The following is an 18,251-nucleotide window of genomic DNA, read 5'->3' as shown; positions in this document are numbered from 1 at the left end:
ATCTCCACCCTCCCCTCATTTCAGCCACATCTGCATGGTTTGGGAGACTTGTCTGAGCTCGGGAGGGGCTTAGTGCCGGTGGTGCAAGTTGTGCACTGTGTGATCCAGTCACAGCCGCCTGCCTTATGTGACACGGGCCATATTGGAGCTCACCCCGTGGAGCTGCGTACCTCTCATTGGAAATCCAGGCTCAAAGAGACCCTAACTTTCCCCGTATAACAGAGGAAAGCTCGATGTAAAACTTTGTTCTGCCTGCGCCTAGGCTCACACGGGAGTCTGGGTATACAGGATTGGCACACAAAGCCCGGTCACCCTAATTCTGCTGGGCGTGATCCAGGTCCTCAGGTTTGGGATTAGTGCACCAGTCTTCAGAAAGCACATCCAGGATCCCTGGAGGGCTGGGGTCAATTGCACGGGACCGGGGGCCAACAGCGTTGGGTTTGGGTTGGTCGCTGGTCTTTGCACTAATGAGTGGCCTCAACTCAGGCCTCGGTTTCTCCAAACCGGCCCCCGCAGGTTGATGACTGCGAGCGCTCCAGGGTCCTCCAGGCCCTGCCCCAGAGGGTGGGGCTGGGAGTGGTCACGTGCTGGGTGCCTGATCGGAGTCCCGCCCCGCCCCGCCCCCTGCCTCGCCCCGCCCCCTGCCAGCTCTAGGGGCCCCGCCCCCTTGCCATCTGGAGCGAGGGAACCCGGAGCCAGCTGAGGGCGCAGGGCTGGTCGCGACGCGCCGCCACGCCGGGACTGGTGAGGGGCGCGCCGCCGCCGCCACGGGGATCTGGGGGCGTCTGCTCTCTGCTCCGCCCGCTCCCGGCCCGCTGTGCAGGCGGCTGGATCTTCAGCAGCAGCGGCGACAGCGAACACTCCAGCGCAGGTGGCAGTATCAGCTACGGCAGCAGGAGCAGTGACACCATGGATCTGTCTTTTATGGCCGCACAGGTAACGGGGCACCTTCCCCATGCGCTCTGGGTCGCCAGGTTTGAGGAGGTGCAGAGCCACAGCCTCCCCCTCCTCGCCGGAGCTGAGCTCAGCGGAGCGGTCGGGCGGGGCGGTGGCGCCCGTGTAGGATCCACGTCCTGGTCCTTTGTCCCGAGGCGAGCCGGGCAGCACCACCTGGTGCTTGCGCCAGGGGGCTCAAGCGGGGCTTTCCCGGGATGGGGTGGGCGGTGCACCTTGCGCCCCCTGGGTGGGGCTCTTCCCACTCCGGCCCCTAGGGGAGGCCAGAAAGCTTCTAAGAACCTGAGCAGCCGAGTCGCCCCCTCCCTGCCCAGCCCCCACCCGGGCCTGCAGGGGATGGCGAAGCTCAGACCCGCGGGAAGCGGGTGGGTGGACAACCGCGCACTTCCCAGCTCTGTTTTTTGCGAGGCGCAGCTGGGTAATCTGCCACTTGCAGGTGACTTCGGGCGCCTTCCTTTCTCCACTGTGAGCGGGGACCATAGCCCTTGCCGCCCGGAGGAAGGCAGTGAGACTTTTGTGACCTGGCAAGCTTCAAAGCCCAGGGGCCAGTTTACCCATTTTTGCTTTGTGAGTCTGATTAGCCCTCAGTGCGGAGCGCGATCATAACTCTTCCCTCCACACAAACAGGCTCCTCGTGGCAGGGAAGACTAATGACCTGTTCCCGCGCCGGCTGATCTGGGCTCCTGGAGAGCCCTTTGAGTTCTGAGCCTGGGTGCTCATTATATTTCTGTGCCTTAACTCTCTTGAGCCAGAACAAAGAGAAACCCCTGATTCTGTAGCTGCGTGTGGCCCTGGGGAAGCACATAAACTTCCACCTTACTGCTTCACCACCGTGCTGACTGGTCTGCTTCCAGGGCAGGGCCCCATTTGTCTGGGGAAAATGAACCCCAGTCCAGCCCTCAGACCTTGCATCTTCCAGGATTGTGCTGGCTGGCAGCGTTGAGAGCAGGGCAGGTAGGACACCCAGGCTCCCCTCAGTCTCTTGGCTGTGTAGCAGGGACCTTGCCTGCTGATGCTTTTTTTCACCAGGTGGAAGTTTGAGGGCACACTTTGTTTTTCCCAAACTTCACCTGTGCTGAAAGTCTGCTTAAAATATCACAGCAAAATCCAGATTGTGGAGGGTGATCCCCAATCCAAGGCATTCAGAGGACACAGTCCACAGGTTGGCTCCGGGGAATCCAGAGCCCAGCTTTTACCAGCCTCTTAACAAGTTTTCCGTGATGCTAATTGCTCTTATGGGCATTGCTGGCCCTTTTTTGCCTGATTTTCTATTTCCTGTTCCTAAATCCGTGCTTGTAGATATTGCCATCTAGCAAACAGTCATCACTGTTGTAGATAGAGGTGGTTTTAGCTGCCGGAGGGGGTTTTCCAGGATTTATTTCGAGGAGGGAGAGGAGCTCACAGTCTGTGGCTGCCTTCCCCTCTGGATCCCTGGGAATCTTGGCGTTTCCATGGTTACAAGATAAATTGATCATTGCTAACCCAGGGCTGGCTGGAGCATCAACAGTTGCTATGGTGACTTGACAAAATAAACATAGGCTTTTCAGCACCTATGGGCAGAACCTATAGAGGTTGGGTTTTTTTCCTTTTTTAGGTTTTCTTGTGTGTTTGTGTGTGTGTGTGTGTGTGTGTGTGTGTAATTCCCATTTCACTTGGTCGATTTATTTCTGCTGATATGTTTCACGTTGATTACTAACTCCGTTCTCTGCTAGCTGCAAGGACTAGGAACATACATTTTCATACCAATAGAAGGCGTGTTAAAAGGTTTGCTGAGCACCTACTGTGTGCCTGATGCCAGGCATTTGGCACGTAGTATTACAATAAACCCTGACAAGTTTGGGATGTAGGCCCTGTTTTTGCAGATCAGGATACCAAACTTTATTTATAAGTTTATGATGAGATTAAATAATTTACCCAAGGACACATTGTTATAAGGAAGAGAACGGAGCTTCCAGTGTAGGCCCGAGAATCTGCAAGGCTGCTGGGTGTTCCACCTTACTGCTTCACCCTGAGAAAGGCTCAATGAAGGGAACAGACAGACACTGCAAGATGGCTGGTCTCTTCTCCCCAGGAGGTGGTCTCCCGCGGTGCTTTTCTCAGAGCCCTTGTGGGGCTGAGCTCCAGGACTGCTTCCTGGCATGGGTCTTTGTAGTTGTCTCCCTCGGGATGGGAGCTGTTTCTGCTTTATGTGCGGCACTTGGGCTTGGCTGGAGTGGGTGTCCCTACCTGCCCTAGTGTGTACAGTGGCCACTGGGTGTGACTGTGTCCGTCCCCGCACAGCCTGCCCTACGACATGGGCAGCCCACAGGGAGACACCAGTGTTTCTTTCACTTTCTTCAGTGAAAGAAGCTCCATGCCAGGCACCGGGACAGGGGTGCGGGGGACAGAGTTGAATGGCACGTGGATTTCCTTTCTGGGTGCTTATGGACTATCGGGCAAATGATGGGTCAGGCCAAGACCTAGCCAAGGGAATGGGTCGAGTGCTAGGCTGAGCAGTGTGGCTGACACGTAGTAGGCCCTCAGCAAGTATTTCTGAGGTGATTGGATGAGAACGTGAAGAGAGACGGGAAAAGATAGTGAATGAGAGATGTCAAATGTGAGCACCTGACATCTTCAGGACTTGGAGAAGAGATCTTAGAAGGATTAGATCTCTGGGCAGATTTGGACCTGGGAGTAAAGGCATCCCGGAGGAGAATTGAGGAGAGGGGAGCCCAGGAGATATTCAGAGTCCTTCAGAGAGAGAGGGGAGAGGGGATACAGTGGGCTGGGAGACAGGGGCCAGGGCAAGTCAGAGGTGCTGACTGGGGGGATGAAGAGTTGACTCTCATCAGTCTGTGGTGGGAGCCATTGTGGGTTGTGGACAGGGGAGTGGCATGTCCTGGGATAGTGCCCTGGGAAAACCTCTGTCCCATGGCAGCCGGAAGCTGGAGGACTGGGCAGGTTCAGGACTGCATGCTGTCCCCATTACTGACCAAGTGGATGAAACCATATCCTTGTGACCCCAAGCCCAAGCTTCCTCTCCTTGCATATTTATTAAATACGATTCCTGTTTGTGCTTTAGGAAAACCCAGAGCACATAAACTTCTTGAGGAGGAGTCCCTGTCCAAGCTGAGCCTTCGAAAGACTTCTTTTTAGATGTCTTGGGTGGACATCAGTTACCTCCAAATCCTTCTGCATAGTGCCCTCCTGACATGGGGCTGTGTCAGGGCTGAGGAAGAGCCTGCAGGTCTTGAGGGACCACATCCCAAGCCAGGAGACACTCAGCTGCTTTTCCTGCCACCCTGAAACACCCCAGGGACAAGGAGCATGTCCTTGGGGTGGAATGAGCAGGCCTGTGGCATAATGCTCAAACTTAGTCCCCTCTGGTGACTAGTCTCAACCCAGTAGCTCTCAAACATTGCTGCAATTAGAATCACCTGGGGGCTTCCAGGGGTCCCCGACCCTATCCCAGGCCCCACCCCGATGCTCCATGGCAATCTAGGTGAGTCTTGGGGGTTGAGTGTCCATACTTCCACAGTTTGGTCAAGACTGAGATTTGGAGTGTAAACCTATTCAGTAGGGCTCTCCCACTCCCTCCCCAGGTAGAACAGGTCCTTGGCTCTCCAATAAAAGGTCATGTGGTCACTGAAAGCCACCAAACACAATATTGACTCAGCAACTTAAACTATTTAGGCCCAGAATAATAGAACCTGTGAAATTGCTCCAAAATCGAGCAGTTGCTCTCCCTCCCTCCACCACACCTGCCTCAGGAGGGAGCTGAGGTTGGGGTAGGTACTTTTATTGTTCCCCTCGTCCAGACTGAGAGGAAGTGGGAAGCCAGGGTGACCCTGCCACCATCTCAGGACATCCTGCCCTGCAGTCCCACCTTGTAGAGCAGTCCAAGAACTGGGCAGCCCGGGGCCCTCCACGGACCAGCTGCCTGGGGTTTCCTAAGGCAGCTGCAGAAAAATAGGTGACTTAACTGGAGGCCAGAAGTCCACAATCAAGGTGTCCCCTGGGCCATCGTCCCTGTGAAGGCCCTGGGAGAGAATCCGTCCCCCACCTCTGTCTAGCATCGTGGTGTCGCCTGCGATCCTTGGCTCCTTGGCCTGAGGACCTTTTGCTCCAGTGTCTGCCTCAAGGGCCACATGCTGCTCTCCCTGCTTGTGTCTGTCTTCTTAGGGACAATGATCTTATTGGCTAAGGGCCCACCCTTATGACCTTATCTTGACAACTTCTGCAGAGACTGTTTCCAAATACTGTCACATTCAAAGGTACTGGGGTTAAGCTTCCATATATCTTTTGAGGGGACATAATCAACCCATAACAGCATCTGAAGACCCAGAAAGGACAAGGGTCCTTCCTCCCGCATCATTGGCCGCTGGTCTTAGAGAGGCAGTGAACCAGTCACTCCCCTAACCCTCTGTTTCATCCTCTGTGAAATAGGGACAAAGTGCCATTCATCTAGTCACCCACATGGAGTGTTGGGTGGGAGGTGTGACCCAGGCCCTGCCAAATGGCACCCAGCAGGTAGACCCGGTGGACACGCCTAACCCAGCCCAGGAGCTGGGAAGGCATGAGGTTGGCCTGAGCTGGGTACACACAGGAGCAAGGACATCACAGGCAGAGGGGACCGTGTGCACAGAGACAGAGGGGCTTGAGCCATGTGTCCTGTTGAATGGGGGTCACCAGGAGCCATTTGACAAAAGAAGGGGGTGCAGAGGGTGAGGGAGGGAGGGAGAGGGAGCCAATGAACTTGATGCCAGCCCAGTGACCTCACGGAGTGGGGCAGGATGGGTAGCGGCTGTGGTGCCCAGGAGAGAGGGTCCTGGCCTCCGGGGGCAGGGGCTGGGCTCGGGCAGTGACGGCTGAGCTCCGGCTTGCTCTTTGTGCTGTGGACACACCGGCCTAGGCGGCCTGCAGTGCTTCCGGGCTTTGGGGAAAGCTGAAATCATGATGATCACGTGCAGCCTGGGTTTTTTAATGTTGGCATCTAATTAGAAATTTTTAACCAACCAACCTGGATGAGGGCTGCTTCGGTTACTCACGGCTTATTATTTCAGTTGCTTTAAGTGGCTTGCTTTGCTCCTCATTCTGTGGGAAAAGAATTCTAGAAGGGCTCTGCTAGATGGATTGCTTCTGCTCTAGTGGCATCAGCAGGGGCAGCTGGGACTGAGTCCAGACCCAGCGAGTGGCTTCTTCCGGCACACGCCTGGCACCTCCCGGCAATCTCGTGGCTCCCTCCACCTGGCCTCTCATCCTGCAGGGGGGGTCTCGGTCATTGCACTTCTTGCTTGGCCCCGGCTTCCACCAGTTCCGGCAGTCCTGGGTAAAACTGCAGGCTTCTGAAAACCTCTCCCTGAAAGTACCAGAGTGTCACTAACGCGCATGCTCTTGGTCAGGAAAGTCCTAGGGGAGCCTGGACACGAGGGTGGGGGAATCAGGCCCAGCTTCTGCTGCAAAGCACCGTGAATGTCCAGGAGGGACAGGGGAGTGGAGGTGGCTCTCTGGAGACTGGCTACTGAATGGACCAGACAGAACATGTGCAGGCTGGCTTCATCCTGGGGCCACCAGTGGCTTATCTCTAGGCTGGGCAAGGCTGTCCAGAGCTGGCAAAACCCATACTGTGCCAAGCCCTGAAGAGAGGTCAGTTATTACTAAGGAAGGAGGCCATTATATATTAGGCTGACAAATCAGCAATTGCAGATATTTGCAGATATTTGCAGATATTTGACCATTTCTGACCTATAGAAGACACTTTTCTATGGTTGAGCCCCACGTTGGCAGGTCCAGAAAGGCTTTCTGGGTTTGAGGAGCCAGAAGTGCCCCCACGTCTGTCCTCAGTCTGCCTGCCAGAACCTTGGCCTTGGGAGGTGGAGGGCAGGGTCACAGCGTGAGCACCACATAACGTGGAGGACACCTCGTGAATTGAATCAGAGCTGAGATGCAGGTGTGTTCCCTCCAGTCCCCGATGCCTCACACCAGGATCTCGGGAGACTTACAGTTAATTTGCATTTTAATTATTTTTCATGGAGGAGAAAAACACAAAAGACATCAGGCAGCATTGGAGAGGCGATTCTCTTATTTCTTGAACAGTTCTTAGCTACGCTCAAGGGCCTGTGAGATGGCTCTGACAGTTCTGCAAGAAACCAGGAGAAGTTTCCCATCCCCAGACAAACAGGCCACTGCCCAGAAAAACAGAATTCCAGGGAGCTTGGCCATCTGTTACTTAGATGATGTTTTCTCAAAGCAAGAATTATCATTAAAATACAAATTGTCTATTATCTCAGATGTTTGTAGCTGAAGGGCCTGACTTCTTTAAATTCTCATCAAAAAGATTTAAATATTTTATCTTTCTCATTAGACCTGCCTCAGAAGAGGGTATAAAGCTATATTTTTTGCAGGAATGTAATGAGCAGCTAAGGAAGAAGTAAAAATCTGTAGAAAGTTTTTTGTTTGTTTCTGACAGTTCTAGGGGATTGAACCCAGGGCCTTGCACATACTAGGCAAGTGCTCTGCTACTGAGCTACGTCCCCAGCCCTGCAGAACCTTTTTCTAGACCAAATTTCTAGATAGCATTTAGAGACTGCAGACATTTGACCTGAGACCCAGGCTCTGGAGAACTGAGAGAGCTGGGGTACCTGGAGGAGGACGGTGAGTCTCCCGTGAATGCCTGAGTGCTTGGATTGCAGGGCCTGTGCATGCTGCCCTACTGTGGGCTGAGCCCCAGCTTCCTGTACCTGAGAGGATGGAGACTCCTCCCGCTCCTTCACTCCCTCTTCTGTGCCTTCCCCTCATGGCTGCCCTTGTGGGGAGTAGGCACACCCTGTTTTGAACAGTACACACAGTGTCTCTAAATCACAACAACCCAAGGAATAAGAGCTTTGGGAGAAAACTGAGGGGAGAAAACTGAGGTCTAAAGAGGCCAAGATATTTGCCCTACAGATATATATTTTCCCAAGTTATTTGCCGAACAAACCCATATATACCCCTCCTTTTTGCACAACCATCCCCGTATTCAGCAACCCCCACCAGAGGGGCATAGGTACTACAACTGATGAATGGACACCTGGGTGTCACCCAGAGCCCCAGTTCACAGGAGGGCTCACTCTTGGTGTAGGACAGACTGTGGACTTGGACAATGTATGATGACATGTTTCCACCATTGTAGTATCACACAGTATTTCCACTGCCCTAAAACACCTCTGTTCCCTGCCTGTTGATCTCTCCCTCTCCACTGGCACCGGCCAAAAGCTCTGGTTTGCCTTTTTACTGTCTCCGTAGTTTTGCCTTTTCCAGAGTGTCATACAATTAGAACCACGGTCTGCAGCCTTGTCGGGTCAGCCCCTCTCACTAGGTAGAGTGCACATAAGTTTGATCCATGTCTTTTCATGGCTGGAGAGCACATTCTTTTTAACACTGAATAACATTGCATTTTCTTAATGTACCAGTTTACTCATTCATTCACCTATTGAAGGACATCTTTGTTGCCTCCAGGTTTTGGCATTTGTGAGTAAAGCTGCCGTAAACATCCACATGCAGGCTCTTGTGTGAACATTTGTTTTTCAAGAGCTTGTTTTAAAAATCCAGTCTGATGATCTCTGCCCTTTAATTGAAGTGTTTAAACCATTTACGTTTAATGTAATTACTGATATGACTGGGTTTCCATATTATTTCCTGTTTTTTCCATTTGTTCTTTGTTCTCCTTTTCCTCTTCCTTCCTTCTTTTAGTTTGTGAAAGTTTTAATTTTCTGTTATCTCCTCCAACAGCTTATTAGACATGTCTCTTTCATTATGTTACAGGTGACTTTAGAATTTATAATATAGATCTTTAACTTTTACTGATGTTATCTCTGCAAGTGATGCTATTTATCACTTCACATATTGTAGGAAATTTACGTAATCTATTTCTCTTTCTCCCCTCTCAGTTTTTGTGCTATTGTTGTTACACATATATTTGTACATAGATTAAAAGCCCCTGGCTGCATTGTTATTATCTTTGTTAGAAGTCAATTTTCTTTCAAATGATTGCAATAATAAGGAGAGAACCTTATCTATTTTCCCATGTGGCTGCTATTTCCACGCCCTTCATTCTTTTCTGTAGATTCACATTTCTCTGTTATCATTTTCCTTCTGCTGCAGGACTCTGTGCTACAGAAGTGCAAGTGGTGAATTCTCTCAGCTTTTGTATGCCTGAAAAAAAAAAATCCAATTTCTTCTTTGCTTTCATGTTGGAAAGACACTTGTACCTGCACACGGAGTTCCAGGTTTGCAGTTCGTTAAAGATACTGCTCCACCTTCTTGCTTGGGTTGTCTGCGGTAAAAAAGCTGCTGCTGTCCTTATGTTTTTCCCTCTGAATACGGTGTGTCTCCCCCTCCCCCCGGATGCCTTTGAGATTTTCCCCTTGTTGCTGGTTTTGAGCACTTTGATTGTGATGTGCCTTCATGCAGTCTTCTTCGTATTCCTTGTGCTTGAGGTTTAGAGAGGCGTATGTGAATTTGTGCTTTGCATCATATTTAGGGGTTTTTCTGTTCCTGTGTCTCCCTCATCTCCTCTGAAGATTTTTTATATATGAGGTAGGCTGCCTGAGGTCTCCTTGCTGCTCACAGATGCTCTGTTCTTTCTTTCTTTCTAATTGTTCTTTCTTCTTGCATTTCGTTTGGGTGGTTACTGTTGACACACCTGTAGCTTCACCAACATTGTCTTCTGCAGCATCTAAAAAAAACGGCTGTCGGTCCCACCCAGTGCTTTCCTGATCTCAGTCATTGGAGTTGTCATCTCTGGGCAATTCCTTTGTGTCTTTTTAAAAAATATCTTCTGTTTTCTTCTTAACGTGTTCCTTATTTCTTTTAGCTTTTATAACACATGGAATAGGGTTAGAACAACCGTTTTCATGCCCTGTCCCTCACTTCTACATTGGCGTCAGGTTTGGATTCGTTTTGATGGATTGCCTTTCCTCCAAACGAGGCTCGTATTTTCTTGCTCTTGGCAATCCTGATGCCTCTGACTGGAGGCCAAGCCTTGTGAATTTTACCTTGTTGCCTGCGAGATATTTATGATTCCCTTATAAATATTCTTGAGCTTTGTCCTGAGATGAGTTCTTTCTTGGGAACAGTTTGATCCTTTTAGGGGTTGCTTTAAGGTTCCTTAGGCAGGTCCAGAGCCATTACTCTGCACTCCCGAGGCAAGGCCATTTGGAGTGTTCTGCCAGTGCCCTGTGATTTTGAGATTTGCCAAATGGCTGGTGAAGGAGGTTCTATTTCTGGCCTTGTGTGTGCAGCGGGCTCTGGTCCCTGGCATCTCTGGGGTGCGTCTCTCCCTGTTCCTTTCTGCACACACCCACACCCATTAGCTGTCGTCTGCAGACCTCTGGGTTCTCCCCGTGCAGCCGGCCCCTCTCCATACTCCACCTGGGCTCTCAGCTCCATTCCATCAACCCGGGAAGCCCCTCCTTTGCTCCCCACCCCACCGTCTGAGACCTTCCCCAGGCCGAGAGCCGATCCCCTGGGGGACTCACCTTGCTTATGCCTCCCTCTCAAGGGTCTTGCCTGGTGTCCAGCGTCTTGAGAACCCCTTTCCTGTTTTATCGTTCCTGCAGTTGTTTCATGGGGAGGGTAAACCCAGTCCCTGTCACTCCGTCTTGGCTGGAAGCAGAATTTTCTGAAACCTGTGTTTTCAGCAGCTCAGCCCAGCCCTCCTCTCTCTCCTGTTGTGAAAAGGGAACGTAACCCTTGACCTGGGTCTCTGCGCTGTCCCTCCTCTCCCCACTGAGCTCTGTGAGGTCCAGGGGCTGTGCTCCTCACCCCACTGCACGGACAAGCGCAGCTTCCCTCACAGGGGAGCCTGGGACCAGGCGCCAGCCCCGCTGCACGCAGACGGACCCAATTCCTTTCTGGCCTCCATTGCCCCTTGGGTTGGTCCTGAGTGTCCTGGGCCAGGACATTCATGAGACATCTAGGGAGCCCCTCCATGATCCCGGTGCTGGCTCTGCAGGCTGGTGGCCAGAGGTGGGCCCCTGGTGACCTGGCGAGGTCTCTTCAGACTTCTTCTCCACACCTGGATCCTGGGAAGCCTTATTCCCCAGAAGGAAGGAGGTGAGGGGTGTGGGCAGGTTGCTGCAGCCTGAGGCCCACTCAGTGTGGCCACTAATCATTCAGCCAACAGCTGGGACCCTGCCTGTCCCCTGAGACTGCAAGAGTACCCCCATCTGTCTCCCCAGCATGGACCCCTGGAAGCTGATCAGAAATGCTGTAGGACTTGGCTTCTGGCAGCTTTGAGGGAGGCCTGAGGGCCGACTAACGCCCACTCCCAGGCCCTGTGCACCGTCTCTCTTGGCCGAGCCACATGGCGCTGCCCACGTCCCCTCCCTCCTCCTGACTTCCTGCCAGTCCTCTCCCCTCCGGTGGCCCCCTGTGTCTCCCAATCACCAAGTCAATCAGGCAGGGCCAGCCATGCAGATGGGCTGTGTGGGGGTGCGGGGAAGCCAGAGAGAAGCCACTGCCGGCCTCGGTCCCCTTGGGCCTCCCTCACCAACACGGTGGAGATGGAAACGCTCAGAGCATGGTTCTCGGGCAGCCAGGCAGGTGGCAGAGCCCCACCCACGGGGGAGGAGGGCAGATGGCGTACACGAGCCACAGGGACTGCCAGGCCACCAGTTCCCACCAACACCATGTCCCCACGTAGTCCTCAAGCTGCACAGTCCCCAACACCCCGGCCCCCCTGCAGAGAGTGCCACGTGCCAGGCCCAGCACTTAGGGCGTCCATTTCACGTCCTCCTCTGCAGAGTCCCCTTGTGTGACCCTGTGGTCTTGCCCACGTCCCAGTGAGAGTGGAGCACAGAGGGTTGGACACGTGCAGGTCCCTGTGGTGATCAACAGCAGCACTTGGACTTGGAGTCGGAGCTGACCTCGCTGACCACTTGGGATTCACTGTCACACGGAGACTCAGACCACCCAGGCCTGAGGGCTTCCAAGACTGGGAACTCTCGGTGCTGAGCTGGGACAGTCCCAGGCAAAGTGGGACGTTGGCCACCTGTTCAGAGGCCCTCCAAGGCTAGAAGGCTGTCCCAGGGTTCTCTGCACCTCACTGGACACGCCACCGACGTCTTGCTCTTTAAAGCAAACGGGGAATGATGGAGCCGTTTCCAGAGCCCCCTCCCTGGCCCTCTTCATTCCTCCAGTGTCTGACAAGCACTGCGTATGGGGCAGTGACACTTGTTGTGAGCACTAATGACACTAGAGAACAAGTACCAGAGCCCCCGCTCTCCCTGATGATCCAGTAAATGCTGACTTTGAGTCTTCGGGGACGGTGGCAGAGGGCGAGCAAGACCCCGACTCCCCCAGCCCCAGGAAGCTGGCTGAGGTGCTGGCAGGCTCCGCATAAGGTAGGGACTCTCCTCTGTGGCCTTGGCCATGCCACCTGCACCCCCGGAGTCCCAGGTGGAGCTTAGCAGCAGCTGGTGGTCTCCTGGTTGGCCCCCCCAGAAGCTTCGCAGTGCCTCTGATCAGTTACAGCCATACCATGTCTTCAGGGACAGGCTTGTCCCCTCACATAAAGAGACTTCCATTGGAGGCAGGTGGCTTTGGGCTCAAATGTGTCCCTGCTGCTGTGCGACCAGGGAAGTCCCCTCTTGGCTCCAAGCCTGGGTGTGCTCAGCTGTGCAATGGATGGTGCCAGTTGGGATGAGCTGCGATAGGCCCCGGGACTGTGAGCCTAAGTACACGAGGGGACAGCTCCTAAGTGGCCCTAGGTTGGCAGGTTTCACCGTCACCTCCTGTCTTGAGCCAAGAGTCTAGTCCTCCTGCACACAACAGCCTGTCCTGTGACCCAGGTGACGGGGAGCACGTGAAAGGGAAGCAGGAGGACTCAGTTCCAGGCCTGGCTCTGCCCTCGTGATGGGCAGCGAGATGCTCCATTTCTTGGAGCCTCAGTTTCCCTGTCTGTTAAGTGGGTGCTGCTCATGGGGCGGGCAGAAGAGCCCAGTGAGAGGGCGGATGTGGGAGTGCAAACTGGGGCTGGGAGAGCACTGGCCTAGTGTGCATGAGCCTGGGTCCATCCCCGGCACCACACACACACACTCATGCACATACACACACACACACACACACACATACACGCTCATGCACACATGAGTACAAGTGGACAGGACTGCACAAATGCCAGTGGTTATTGTGTTAGAATGGTCACCCTGTGTCCTCCGACCACATCATCCCTTTTGGACTAAATGTGAGGATTTCCCTCAACTCTTTTCCCAAGTGAGTATTCTCTTTAGAATCTTCATCAGGTCAGGCTCTGGTCTGGACATGATACGTGGGAAAATCTACCACCTCCTGGAATGTAGCCCTGATACCCTCATTAATGTGGTCCGTGAGAGCCAAAGCATGCCTGTGTACTGCGGCACTTCCACCTAATCTCCTGAGCAGTCTGTGTTTCCTGAGTGCTGCTGTGCAGCCAGGTCTCCCGTCTGGAGTTTGTGCAGCTGATGATTCTGAGTCTTCGTGCAGATATGTCAAGAACTGAGAAAGATCTGAGGTGAACCCTGCTTGCTGGTCAGCCTGGCCCAATTCCCACCCTGACAAAAGACCAGAGACTCCCCACCCCACCTCTGCTTAGACTAAGGACTTCCTTCCTCACCCTGGAGCCAGCGCAGGGCTGGATCCACATTCACGCCCTCTGCACCACAAGCCCCCGGGGTGCCAGAGCAGCAGGAGGGTTCTGGGCACACAGTGGGTCTAAGTGGCAGCTGGGGTTCCTCCAGCTCAGGAACCCACTCTTCCACAGGAGGCAGCGAGCAAACCTGCCCAGCCTGTGCGCACGAGGGAGAGAGACGGCCTCCGTCACCCTGGTCAGGAAACACACGTGCAGTCCGCCCCGGGGAGGACGCAGCTCTGTCATGGCTGTTGACCAGACAAGCCTCCTGAAAAGAGTCCAGAGCAAAGGCTACTGGTGCAGGACTGAGGGGCAGTGAGAGCCATCTCCTCTTCATCTGTGTAGATCTGTCCTCCGGGGCTGAGCTGACTCTCTGCCGGCTGCCCCGAGCCACGGCACCCTGAGCCAGCTCCTTGACCCCTGGATCCGCCGGCCTCCCGCTGTGGGGGAGCGTGATTCCATTCCAGAGCCTCAGCCTCCAGTAGACCCAGTGTCACGGGGATGCGGGGCCGTCCTTCTGGCGTTGAGTCTCCCCTTCCACCTTCGCCTGGCCTAGTCCTCTAAGGGATCTGGCCCTCCCTGACACACGGGGCAGAACCACCATCCTGGGCCTGAGCCACTGGCCAGTGGTGACCATCTGGGCTCCAAGACCAGGTGTTACCTCTGGGCCTCCGTTTCCTCATCTGTCACCAAGAACACACCTCCTGGGATTTAAGGAAGAAGGAAAGGAGAGATCAGCACGGAATGTTTGGAACATTCCAGCACATGACACGTGCTCAGGGGAGCATCACAGTGCCATTCCAGTGGTTGCTCTGCTCCGTCAAGCGCCACCTGTCCCCGAGGGGGTCTGATTAGGAAAAGCTGAGCCAAGGCAGCTTCGGGGGGAGCTGGCTCTGCAGGCTTCTGGCCCTTGGCAGCCAGGTGTCAGGCACCCCAGCAGCGGGACCCTCTGAGCCCCGGAGTGGGGAGCGCAGCACGGCCCAAGGTACCTGCTGGGATTGAGCGGGGAGGAGCCTGGAGCTGCCCCTCCAGAGATTTGCTCTTGGTCTTGACAGTGCCACTCCCTATGGAGTGACCTTTAGGGCCAGCATCCTCCCTGGGCTGCAGCCAGGGCCTCCTGAAGCACCAGGCAGGGGTTTGACATGCACAGCTGCAAAGACCTGGCTTCATCCCTGAGTTTGGAACCAGCAGCAAGGCCCAAGCACGTCCCAATGCCCCGAGGCCCAGCTTCCTCTCCTGTGAAGTGGGGACAGTGACCTTTCCTGCAGTGTGTGTGGGGGGGGGGTTGTGAGGAGGGACAAGGCGCACGTGTGCCGAGCAGGCCAGGGAGCAGAGCCTGTGGGCATGTTGCATTGGCTTCTGTTTCTTGGCCTGCAGAGGGGGGCTGTGGAGGATCTGTCTCACCGGGAGGTGGGAAAAGACCCGGCATCGAGGTCAGAAACCCTGTTCCAAGTTCTCTTTAGTGGGTTGTACGTGATTTGGGCAACTCACAGGATTTCTCTGCATCTCATCTGCCAGTGGGACCAGTTCGTCATGTCTCTGGTGATGTTTGGCAAAAGCACTGGTTGTCCTGCCTGGTGTGGACCTGGTGAGTGCTCCGGCCTCCGTCAGCTCCAAGGTTGTCAGTCAGCAGGGCTGCTGGCCTTACAGAATGGCCTTCTAGTCAGGGTCGGAGCAAGTATGAGGTCACTCAAACACCGGGCCCTGGCTGAGGCCAAGGGACACAGGGCAGTGTGCAGGGGGCCACACGCAGGGCTGCTGGGGGGTGCAGTGTGGCCCTCAACACATGCTGAGCAGGTAGAGATGGAGCCTTTGAGAGGCGATTAGGCCATGAGGACCTCACCCTCAGGAATGGATGAGTGTTTCATTAAACGGCTTGAGGGGGAGGATTGTCCTTCTGTCCCTGCTGCCCTGTGAGGACACGGCATCCCCTGGAGGCTGCAGCCACAAGGTGCCCTCTCAGAAGCAGAGCAGCCCTCCCTGGACTCCAGACCAGCCAGCACCTGGATCCCAGACTGGCCTCCCTGGCCTCCAGAACCGGAAAACATTCAATTCTGTAGTTTACAAACCACCAGCCTGTGGTGTTGTGTGACAGCAGCACCCACAGATGGACAGCGCCCATGGCTGACGCTGCGAGCGCTCCCCTCAATGCCGAGCCCAGCACTCAGGACCTCCAGTGGGTGGTTTAGGCCGACAGAGCTCAGACCACCCAGCGTCTCACCTGCAGCGTGGACTGGGCCGTCAGCAGAACGCCTTCCGCCAAGCAACCCCGGAAGGAGCCGTGTCTTCTGCGAAGGGGCCTCTCAGCTGTCTCCTGACCAGCCACGTCTGCTGGGCCCTTGCAGGCAGAGTCCACTTCTGGTACATTGGGTCAGGAAAAGGGAGCAGTGCCGAGGGGCACCTGGGGTGGAGCACGCAGGCCTGACCGAAGCCCCCACTGCCTGGGTCCACCCAGAGAGGAGCGGGAGGTGCCTTCCTCCCCTTGGTTCGTGTTACAGGGGTTGGCGTTCCCCTTCCATGTGCCATGGCCCCTCTGGACACTGGGACTGTGGCCCTGGTAACACCTGCCTCTTGCTGCAGGCCAGGTCCTCTGAGGGCTCTGCGTGGCCCCATGTTCTGAGGTGGGAATCACAGTTGCTATGTGTGGATCTTGATGCCCCCAGGCCTTGTATTGGGAGGTGGGGAAACTTGAGGGGGTGGAGGTCTTCAGGTCACTGGGAATATGCCCTTGAAGGGGACAGGGGAAGCCCTGCCCCTTCCTCTTTCTTTCCCAGAGTCATGAGCTGAGTGTCTTGGCTTTGCCCTGAGTCACTGCCCTGATGGGCTGTCCCCAACAGAGGCCCAGAAGCAATGTGAACCTCCAAAACCGTAAGCCATTACCTTGCCCCTCATGAGTTGGTCATCTCGGATGCGTGTCCTAGTGACCCAGTGCTGGCTAGCAGTTAGGTATGTTTTTCCGTGAAGCCACAGAGGCCCCAAGAGGGGGAGGGGCACTGAGTGGTGGAACTGGGGTGTGAACCTGCGCCCCGCTGGTTCTCCCCTGCTCCCACCCGCCAGTGGTTCCAGGGCCTCACGCCACTGGCTCATCACTCTGCGTCTCCAGGAGCGGCTTGCTGTTTTGCAGAGCTCTTACCCAGAAGCACTTCTTTGGCTCCTGATGGCCATTCTTCAATGACACCATGGGCCCCTCCCCTCCTCCTGGCTCCCAGCATCCAGACTCCTGGCTTTAAGCATCTGTCCACATTGGCCTATTTAAAACTGCGGCCCTCATCTGGCCTCCCAGGGGGCTCCCTGTCTACCGCCACTCCACACTGGGGACCTTGAAAGGCCCAAACCCTCACCTGCGCTGAGAGCGTTGGCTGGCAAAGCAGATGCGAGGCCATGGCTTCTGTTTGAAGCTAACATGGAGATTATCCCACGCACACAGTATACCCGGGCAGGCGGTAGGGATTAACAGGCGGTGTTGGGAATGCTCCCACAGTCTGTGCTCTTAGAAAGCTTTGGGGACGAGACTCAGCAGCCACCTGGCTCTGCTCACTCCTGACCCCTTTAGAGGATGGGGAGTTGGAAGGAAGGGTCTTCACAGAATTCTGAGTACCAGCCCAGCCTGGACTGGCTGCAGCCAACTGCTTCCATGTGGGGAGGCCACAGGTTACCTGGGGGGCTGCGGCTCCCCAGCCCAGGATCTGCCATGTCCACACTGGGTGTCCTGAGAAAGGCACGACATGAGTCTGTTTGCATACCTGAAATGGGACTTGGTAACACTTGCCCCTCCAGTGCCTTTGGTGGATCTGCAAACATGTGCAGACAGCTTTGCAAATAGAATGAAGAGTAATAATGATGCAGCTTGACACGCATCGAGCTCTTGCTATGAGCCAGGCACTGGGAAATGCTCTCGTCATTTCCACTCTCCTGATGAGGAAATTGAGGCCCAGGGTCTGTCTCTAGGCCCAGGCCCCAGCACATCTTCCTGGCCCCCCTTCAGCCAAGCTGAGATGCACACAGCTCTCTTTGGACATTTGCACCCAAACTTTGGGTGCTTTGTCCCCAGGATGCCCCCACTGCTGGGCAGGTCAGACCTCCTCTCCCGTGAAGCCCGATGCTTGCACCCTGCACACCAGGATGCTGCCCTCCCTTCTGGCCACCTGTGTAGAATGTTCTCTGCAACATTCCTGTGTGCTCCTCACTGCCCGACTGCCGTGCGTCGTTTATGTAGGTGACTTTGCCAACCCTTCTGCGTCATCCTCTCTCTTGGGACATGTGTGAAGTCACCTGTGCATCAAGATAGAGGAGGTGCACTTGGGGTGGCATCCCCTGCCTTTGCCATGGGACTTGGGCAGGTCCTCGCCTCTAGAGCCACCGTCTCCACTTTCAGTTGGAGTGACAGTGGTTCTCGAACAAGCATGGACCCCATGGAGCAAGCCCAGTTGCTTTGCCCAGGGTGGGGAGCACCAGGGCTTGGTGCTTGGCAGCCCAGCGGAGGGGCAGGTCAAGGCTGAGCAAGCAGATGTGTTCGACCTCTGCACCCCCACACACCACAGGCTGGGTTCAGGGCCACGCAGTCACAGGGCTGTGTCCTGTGTCACCGTCTTTCTCCTCCTGCCTCACCACCTGTTGGGTTTCCCCCCAGCATCCCCCGGCCCCCTGCAGCCTGTCTGCACCCTGAGGC

At 55.0% G+C, this 18,251-nt stretch overlaps 1 protein-coding gene across 1 annotated transcript in view; it reads left to right on the top strand.

The window, feature by feature from the left end:
- The first annotated feature begins 853 nt into the window (after nucleotides 1-853).
- The window catches only part of C6H14orf132 (chromosome 6 C14orf132 homolog), a 37,123-nt gene continuing 19,725 nt past the window's right edge, over nucleotides 854-18,251 (top strand). Inside the window, exon 1 of the mRNA XM_026399415.2 lies at nucleotides 854-936. Coding sequence (XP_026255200.2) covers nucleotides 910-936 — 27 coding nt within the window. The 5' untranslated portion in view covers nucleotides 854-909. The remainder of the gene's footprint in view (nucleotides 937-18,251) is intronic.

The sequence above is a fragment of the Urocitellus parryii genome, chromosome 6 (assembly GCF_045843805.1).
Source record: "Urocitellus parryii isolate mUroPar1 chromosome 6, mUroPar1.hap1, whole genome shotgun sequence".
NCBI classification, from domain to species: Eukaryota; Metazoa; Chordata; class Mammalia; order Rodentia; family Sciuridae; genus Urocitellus; species Urocitellus parryii.
Note: the sequence above shows the minus strand (reverse complement) of the source record. Positions and strands in the feature narration are given on the sequence as shown.